This window comes from Rattus norvegicus, chromosome 4 (genome assembly GCF_021556685.1).
Source record: "Rattus norvegicus strain SHRSP/BbbUtx chromosome 4, alternate assembly SHRSP_T2T, whole genome shotgun sequence".
NCBI classification, from domain to species: domain Eukaryota; kingdom Metazoa; phylum Chordata; class Mammalia; order Rodentia; family Muridae; genus Rattus; species Rattus norvegicus.
Window position 1 is genome coordinate 165,772,941 of NC_141537.1, and position 9,533 is coordinate 165,782,473.

Genomic DNA, 9,533 nt, shown 5'->3' on the forward strand with positions numbered 1-9,533 from the left:
TAATATCTAGAAAATGAAAACTTCTTAGATGTCCCTCAATTGAAGAATTAATAAAATCTTTGTAACATCTGCACAATGGAATAGTAGTCATCTATGAATTACAAAGACACCCGTTTTACAGACAAATGGATGGAAATTGAGAATATCATCCTGAGGTTGCCAAGTCCCACAAAGACAGTTTTGGTATGTTTTAACTTATGAGTGGATATTAATCATAAAAAAGAGAATGTTTGTGCTACATACCACAGACCAAAGTAGTCTGGACAGAAAGAGGGGCACAAGCAAGAATTCTTGGGTCTCACTTGGAAGGGAGATTGGAATGGTTATGGAAGGCAAATGGAGACAGGGAACTGAGCAGGAGAGGGGTTCACAAGGGGAGTGGAGTTGCAGTTTCATGTGTGGGGAAGCAAGGGTGTATGGCCTGATGGTCATGAGAATCAATGGAATTCTGCAACTGCTGAGGAAGTCGGTAGGGAACATCTTATGGAATGTGGTGACCAGTGATAGGAGAGGCACACAATAATCAGTAGGGGTGTCCTTAGCTGAGAAACTTATGTAGACTGGTGAGACAGCCTCCTGTGGCCAGGAAAGAATCCCTGGGGACCAATAGCAATATCAATAAACTGACTAAACTTTTGAAACAAACTCACCCTGTCTATAAGAAATACAGGATTTGTGAATGGAGTAAGAATGAGGGAGCAGGCAACAAATAACTGGCTCAAATTGAGACCCATCCTGTGGAAAAGCATCAATCCATGACCCTATTAATGATACTCAGTTATGCTTGCAGACAGGAGTCTAGCATGCTGACCTCTGTTAGCCTCTACAAAGCAGCTTAGTTATACATAAACAGGAAAAACCATGGATCGAGCTTGGGAACCCTTATGGAAGAATAGGAGGATGAATTATGGTCCCTGAAGGGGATAGGAGCCCCACATGAAGACAAAGAGTAACAATTAACCTGGAACCTTGGGGATCTCCAAGACACACCACTAGACAAAGAACATATGTAGGGCTAGACCTTGGCTTCCTGGCATATATGCAGATTTGTCTTCTTTTGGTATGTGAACAATTGCAGCAGACAAAATTTGCTGCCTTTATAAGAGTTATATTCTAACAGCTTCTTGTCTGACCTCAGTGGAAGAGGATGCACCTAGCTTCATGAAGTTGAGGGGCTCTAGGTGCCTGGGGCTCCTCCAGGAGATCTATTGCCTGGCTATGTTCATGGGTTTGGACCAGGAAGAGAGAGAACTCAGGTAGGGAGAGGGAAGAGCTTTCGCCACGCCCTCTGCCAGTCCTCTATTTTGCTGCTGCCAATTCAGACCAGGCTGAGCCAGCAGCAGACTGACTAGCTGGCTAAGGATGCAAGAGGGCTTCTGGTTGTAATTTGGGAGAGCAGATCTCTTCCCCAAGATACAGTGTTACAGTTCTTATGACAGAAACTCTCAGACAATGGAATAATCCCTGCACACTTTTAATCCTTAACATGATTCTTAAATATAGTTTTGGGATGGGTCAATGTCTGACAGCAGGTACTTCCTATTGGTTTCTCCTGAGAGTTTGGGAAGACCTCATCTTCAAATCCAGGGGCATGGACCTATTTGTATGACTGATCTGTCTTGAGCCCATGTGACCTGTGGTCATGTCCTCACATATGGATTAGGAGTTTGGAGCATTGCCCTATGTGAAAGGTCTGTCTCAAATCTCTCTATAGGGGTTGATGGGGGCTGCAGCTAGAGGCCTTGGTCTGGGAGACTGGGAATTTGCCTGAAGTTCCATTTAGGCTTTCCAGGGATTTGATCTATCTTGAACAGGAATCAGGGTACCTTTCACAGCATGCCGCCTAACCTGCAGTCTTGATGTGCAGGGTTTGAAAAAACTAGGGGGTAAAATAATTTTATTCCTTCTCCTGCTCCTTCTCTTGCTACTACACCTGCTTCTGCTTCGCAACAGTGACAACAACAACAACAACAACTACTACTACTAATACTACTACTGCTGCTGCTACTACTACTACTACTACTACTACTACTACTACTACTACTGCTGCTGCTGCTGCTGCTGCTGCTACTAATATTACTACTACCGAAAAATAATAAAAATTTAAAAAATTGATTACAGTTGGTGTTCCAAGTGGATACTTAATCTATTATTTGTAGTTAAAAATACTTTTATGTTATTATTTGAACATGTATTCAATTGATATATAAATACCATACTGTGTTATAAATAACAATGTATTCAAGGTGAGCCTGCCATCATTTCTCTAGAAAAATACAGACTTAAATGAGATTTCAGTAGTAATAATTAAAACAGGAAATGCCAGATATTGGGATTATAAAACATGAGAATACTGTTCAGTAAAGGTAGGGACAGTTTCAGTGAAAATCACCATGGACCTAACTGGTCAACCACTTAATTACACATTTTTCCTATCATCTCATATTTCAGACAGGAACAGAGGTCAGTTACTTTCCCTTTTGGCATCTGATTTCTCATCTCAGGAAGTCTCACTTCCAGTTCCAAAGGGCAAACATTAGACAAAGGGAGTTTACTTAGAACTCTATGGGAAAAATAACTCTCAGCCAGAGGATGAGCTCTACCAAAGGTTTAAACTTTATCAGGAAAAGGAATGCTTTCTGAGGGACTCTCTGGTAGGCTCCTGAGAAAGAGAGTATACTGAAAGACACAAGTTTATCCATAGTAATAAGTCTCCCCCCAACAGACCCTTGTCCCAAAATTTTGTTCATATTACAGGAAAATCATATGCAAATGAAAAAGTATGCATTTAATATCTCATTATTTAGGGCTAGACACAAAATCGAACAGAATAAAGGGGCAAGTGTCTACAGTACCAGTTCATCCTCATAATCTATCTTCAGAAGGGATAATCTGGATTTCTGGCAGGCTTGTTGACATCCGATCCAGGTTTTTTTGTCCAGGATGAAATAATAACATTTTATACCATAGCAGAACCAGTATATTTCAGCATTTTTGCCTGTGAAAGTGAAGTTAAATGGTTAAATTTATTGTTTTTTAGTATTGTGTTATCAGAACACAATATTAATTAATGTTGTGTTGAAAGAAAGAAAGAGGGGATGGGGTACAATCTCCGAGGTTTCAGAAAATGAGATACTACAATGCCCAGAGACCACCGCACACCCATGAGTTATGCAACATTGTTGATAACACTAGAGATATAGAAACATTTCCTGTGTCAATCATGTATGAATCAGTAGAGAAAAGAATACTATTAATCCTTTAAAGGGAACTGCATTGGCTGGGCATTATAACATGCCTATATCCTGAGTACTCCAAAGAGAGAGACAGGGAGGGGTCATCTTAGGTTAAGTAATAACTTCCAGGCCAACCTTGGATACACTTTGATTTCCAAGTCAACCTGGACTACACAATGATATCCTGTCTCACATGAAACCCAAGAGAGAGATGCTGACCTATGTGACAAACATGGATGAACTTGAAGATGGTGAATAAAGAGAAACACACCAGGTCTAGGACCATACTTTAAGATTGTAATCAGATTAGGTTTCTAAATCAGGCCAGTTCTATGAAACAGAGACTCATAAGATACCAGGATGCAGAGGGCAGGAAATGAGAACTTGCTATTCAGAGGAAGTTAAACTGATGACAGAATTCTAGATCTGCTGTAATGCATTGTGTCCACACTGTTCCAAAAGTACTGTGAACTTAGCATTGTGCCATGTTTTTGTTAAATTCTCTTACCTTGAGAGAAATGAGAGGCATACAAGGGAGGTTTTGATGTTGATAGTCTGTTCTCATGATTATGTTGATGATTGGCAATTCCATGCCCAGCAGGCAGTAGAAGTGTCAATGATATACTGACTTCAAGAAACTATAAGATTCTGCTAACTCAAACAGGGATTTCTGTGTTGCCAGTCCCTACATGAAATAAGGAACCCTGAAATGATTTACCAAGGCATCACCAGCATCTTAAGCTGGAGGTTAGACATCAAAGCTTCCGTGAAAGAAACAATAGATGATAATGTACTTCTGTATTCATGGTCCTCCCTCGCTACATACCTGTGTGCTGAGAGGAAGGTATAACAGTCTTAGTTTCACTGTACCATCTTGTCTGTTCTCTGTTTAGAGATTGCAGAAGATCATTGCCTTGACTACAGTTTATAGACATATTTCTTAGCATTTCTTCCATTAAATTGATGTCACATTGCATGGTGCTGCAGTTATTGTTGCAGCTTAGAGTTTCCTCCGCTGGTTCATGTTTTTCGTGAGTATACTGAAAAACTAGATTAGTCACAGGAGAAACATCAAAAATGCCCATAAGCAATACATATTAAACTTTAAGATTAGAGAAAAACTTTATGTTGACAGCCAACACATATTATTCTTTTCATGGGTCCATAACATTTCAAAATTAGCCTTTCTATTGACTCACTATTGAAACATATACATCAATTTTGCTCTATAGTTAAAGTGACTATATAATAAATAATAGAGGTGAAAAAAATTATGGTGGGAGTAACATTCAATCACTTCAGTTTTTAGGAGAAATTTACAAATAAATACCTAAGAAAAATAATCAGCTACTTCTTAATCCACCATGAAAATTTGAACTAAAAAAAACTTTAATAAATGGGACACCTGTTTTAGGAGCATATGGAATGCAAAATATACACATGTTTTAACACAGTCTGGAAGTGATTTTCTCTGTCAATGAGGATTATCTTTTAATATCTCTGTACTGATGAAGACTTTTTACTTAACCACAACCTCAATATACATTAAAGAAAATGAAAAGAATGTCATAAGTCCTTTGCACAACTGTGTCTTACAATATTTTTACATAACATTAATGTCACCAGAGTGCAGAAGGTAGACTATTACCAAGTCCTCAAAAGAATTATGAACAAGAGTGAGAAAGAGTAGGACAGCTCCTAACAGCCTCAGAGGTGACAGATTAGGTATGAAAGAGAACAGAGCACTACGGAGTGTCAGAAAAAAGTTATTAAAGTTCATAGGTTCTGAGTCATCCCCTAATTGTAGGCAGGACAATGGACAGAGTGTATAACTGCATCATCCCTGTCCAAAGCTATATTTTAGGCAGAAGTTCAACAAATATGTACTTCAACTACTCACTGTTGGTCAACAATACTGCAACAGTTACCAGCAGAAGGGAACAGAGGATTCCAAGAGCTATCACAATGAGCTGCCAGGGGACTGAACTCTCTTAAACCAACAAAACAAAGCAAGAAAATCAACACCATTAATAGTGCACATCTAAATATTAATTATAGCTTTGTACAACATGAAAACAAGGGGAAATTATGCTCAAGTCGATGATACAAACAGGCTGTACATATGCTCTCAAAATTGTAGATTTCTACCTAAAATACACCCACTGAAGAAATACTAAATGTTTGAGGTTTCACAAAATTCTGAACTCATTTCTGCTTTAGCCTTGTATGGTAAATTCTCCCAACTCAAACTAGAATTAGCTACATGACACACATTTGCCCTTACCCAGTTCGCCAGGATCAAAAGTGCATTCTAGAGAAGGCATTGGAGGCATAGATACAATCGCAGTACAAGATAACAAACTGGAGCATAGAGTCCACCAAGAAAGATAACTGAGGGTGGAGAGGAATGAAAGATGGATGGATGTTCCTGAGAACTGGTAGGGAACCACAGCTGTTCTGGACCTCATCTTTATACATCCCCATCCTTGAAAGGGGGTATAAGTCAACTATCTCTTTTTCTGTATAAATTTGATTTTGCTCTATAAAATACTAAACATTTTGTTGAATCTAAGGTACTCGGAATCTGAAAGTCATGCTTCTGGTTACTACTACATCAAAATATAAAACAATCTCAGCATGGAACCGAGATGTAACAGTATAAAAAAACTAAAAAAAAGTGATGTTTCTGCTTTTTCATTAATAATTGAAATTATTCTATGATTTCTTTGACATTTCAGGAACTCACGGGGTTTAGTCATTCCCACAGCCACTAATCCTCTCATTCATTCTCCCTTCATCTGCAACTTTATTTCCATTTGGGGATTTCCTCAGCTGACAGACAAATTTTGTATTAGATGCTGGGGTTATTTATAATTAAAACACCTTCCTCAAGAATTAAAGCATTCTTTCTATTGCAAAAGCTTCATTTCTGTAGCATTTTCTTTCACTAGAAACTTTACTTTTTTTCAGATTCTAGTTTGTCTGTTAGTTTTTAAGTTTTCAGAATTTTTCTTGACTATACTAAATAAACAAAAACAAAAATCCCCTAATGGTTTCTCACATTTTATTATTTTTATTTTTATTGGATATTTTATTTCAAATGCTATGCCCTTTCCCACCCCTCCCTTCCATCTGTCTTCCCCTGGTTCTGTGAGGATGCTCTCCCTCCCACTCACACACTCCCACCTCAGTACCCTGGCATTCCCCTCCTCTGGGGAAATGTGACTTCACAGTAACAAGGACTTCTCCTCCTATTGATGCCCAGACAATGCTGTCCTCTGCTACACATGCAGCTAAAGACATAGGTCTCTCCATTTGTCCTCTTGGTTGGTGGTTTAGTCCCTGGGAGCTTGGGGGTGGTTTGATTGGTTGATATTCTTGTTTTTACTATTGGGTTGCAAACTGCTTCAGCTCTTCAGTCATTTTTCTAACTCTACCAATGGGTTTCCAGTACTCAGTCTGATGGTTAGCAGTAAGCATCCTCATCTGTATCAGTAAGTCCATGGCAGACCCTCTCAGCAGACATCCATATCAGACTCCTGTCAGCAACCACTACTTGGGATCAGCAAAATTACTGGTTTTGGTGGCTGCATATGGCATCGTTCTCCACATGGGGCAGTCTCTGGGCCTCCTTTCCTTCAGTCTCCACTCCACACTTTATCCCTATATTTCCTCCTGTGAGTATTTTGTTCCCCCTTTTAAGAAGGACTGAAACATCCACGTTTTGTACTTCTTTCTTCTCACTTTTTGTTTCTACGGATTTTTTTTTTCTTACAGATTCCCATTGTTCTATTCTCCTTAACTGATTTATTTTGTAACTGGCTAACAACTAAAGGGTAGAAGTAATGTATAATTCTTTCTTTTTTTAATTTTAAAACTTGATTGCTTTATACTTTAAACTTAGTTTTGAACAATTTTGTACTTGATTACCTTCCAACTAATACTTCCGATTCCCTTCTACCCTTGTGCATAATCAAGCCCAGATGTTATCGAAAATTATGAATTTCAATAGAAACCAGTAGGATATTTTTAAATTGTTAAAATTTTAAAATGCATAAAAATCAAGTAATTTTAGACACTTAAAACACTTACCTCTGTAGACAGCTTCTCTGGTCCTTTGAGGCTCCTTAGGCCTCACTTGGTTCTGTACTTCTGAAGATATTTTAAATCTCACAGTTGAGTAAGTGATCTCCTCCTCACTCATCTTGGGAGTGATGTATAAAGTAGGTTTTAAGTTAAAATGGAGACCTTGAGAGATTTCCTAAAAAGAAGTTGAAATAATTCATTTTTGGTATGGTACCTGGATTTGATGAAACAGATTGCTTGCAAAGAGTGGGGTCTAATTCACTTAATGATCCAAACATGCTGTCATGGAATGACGCCGATTACAAATTAGAATTCTTTGCAAATTTCTGTTAAATTTGTTTTTACTTCTTATGTTCACAGCAATTTTTGTTAAGAAACATTATAAAGAATTAGAAATTTACTAAGTAATTATAATATTGAGGCAGCCACTTTGTTCTAAATATTCAGCACATAAAATGTTAGGTAAAAATGGTACCACTGAAAATCTTTAAAAATCTTGTAAACAAACTATTAAAAAAATGAGTCAAAGCATTAGGAATAAATAAAAAATGTTGCTTTGTTACAAACACATAAACATTAAATATTTTTACAGTCTTTTTATTTATACATGTCTCTCAGAGTTTCCTAGACAATACTTTCCAAGGAATATTTGAAAGTTAATAGTTCAGGTGATCCAAGGCATATAAATATCTCTTGGATTGAATCCCCAAAGAGCTGAGATGTACAACTTCTCCATCTAACCATAATCTACATATTCTTCTCTATGCTTGGAGCTGGATTCAACCAGAAAAGATCCTACTGAGTGGGATAATCCAGACTGAGAAAGACAAAACTAAATAATGTGTCTCATCTGAGGATCCGGGCTCAAAGCCTTCAGAAATCCTATGTAGTCTTTAGTAACTGCAGCAACAAGAAAAGTAAAATGGGGAAATAGCTGGGTGGGTATGAGAGCAACAGAGAGAAGCATAGAGGATACAATATGAGGTTTAATCTCAAAGCATTCTATGTCCACAACCATCTCACATAGAATATGTGAGATACATACATGAGGTGGCAAGAGGAGGACATACGAAATAAATTTTGTTACTATGCAGCATACATGAGCTAATGCCCATGAAAAATACAATCTGATAATAGATATCAATGTATTAGTAAATAGTAAGTATTGGTAACCGACTTTACCTTTACATTAATAACTTAGATGTGAGCCAGCAGATAATAAAGATAACACACTGCACATATTATAACATTCTTCCCTTGTTTTTAATTTATGAAGTTTTCTGGGGTGGTTTACCTGTTCCCTTACTTTTTTGACAAGGAACAAAAACCTTTCAGTAAACAATTCTCTTTCCAAATTGTTATTTTTTATTATTGTCTCTAGGGTGGAGCTGGCTGAGGCAAGGTTCATCTGTCCAGAAGCCAACGTTACAAAGTGAGTTCTCTCACTCCAACTTAATGCTAGTCCAAGGATTAAATTCAAGTATTTGATCAAGGTTGTTTAGCAAGTACCTTTACAAACTGATCCATCTCACCTTGGTCCTATCTTGACATTTGTCAGATGGATAATATATACACATTTGACACGGTTAAAGAGAAAAGAACTCCATAGATCCCTCTATCTTAACTTCTTAGCACACAATAAAGTTCACATCATACCGTGAAAGAAAATAACCAGTGCAGAAAAACAATTTTCACATGCTGCCAGAGTTAACCTGATCTAACAGAAACAGCAGGGTTTCTTCAACAATCCTATTTTCATGTTAGACCATGGGAAATTCTCTAAAAGATATTTGATCATTGTTAGGAAAACAATAAAAGCAGATATTTTTACCTGTGTCTCTATACCGAAGTGATTCTGTTGGAAGGTATTGGTCTCCCAATTGGAAGCAGAGTTGACCTTTCCTGGTCTATATCCACAAAGAGGCTCCCACATGAAAGGCAAAACTAACTTTCCTCTCAGTGATACTCAACTTCATGAATTTCTGCCCCTCCTCTTGACCAAAGCGAAAAGAGGAAATTGTTTAATGAAAGCCAACTCTGAGAGTAAAGCAAAGAAGCAACATATTGTGCTGTTGCAAAATAAATGTCAATAATTAGCATTGGAAGACTGAGAAGATGTAAACTGCAGAGAGAGCAAAACCAGTGTCCTTAGCAAAACAATAGGAAAAAGGGGGACTGAAGCTGCTCTGTGCTTAGATTTCAAATGCACTG

At 37.8% G+C, this 9,533-nt stretch overlaps 1 protein-coding gene across 4 annotated transcripts in view; it reads right to left on the reverse strand.

Annotated features, from left to right (window-relative positions):
• Ly49si4-ps1 (immunoreceptor Ly49si4, pseudogene 1) overlaps positions 1-9,260 on the reverse strand; it is a 28,088-nt gene extending 18,828 nt beyond the window's left edge. For 2 of the 4 annotated variants that reach the window (XM_087659824.1, XM_087659826.1), the window contains exons 1-5: positions 9,154-9,260; positions 7,329-7,497; positions 5,137-5,226; positions 4,063-4,284; positions 2,856-2,998 (exon numbers count right to left, since the gene is read on the reverse strand). In XM_087659824.1, coding sequence (XP_087515950.1) covers positions 2,856-2,998; positions 4,063-4,284; positions 5,137-5,226; positions 7,329-7,497; positions 9,154-9,255 — 726 coding nt within the window. In that variant the 5' untranslated portion in view covers positions 9,256-9,260. The remainder of the gene's footprint in view (positions 1-2,855; positions 2,999-4,062; positions 4,285-5,136; positions 5,227-7,328; positions 7,498-9,153) is intronic. The other 2 variants (XM_087659825.1, XM_087659827.1) reach the window with 1 other exon arrangement.
• Between the last annotated feature and the right edge of the window lie 273 nt (positions 9,261-9,533).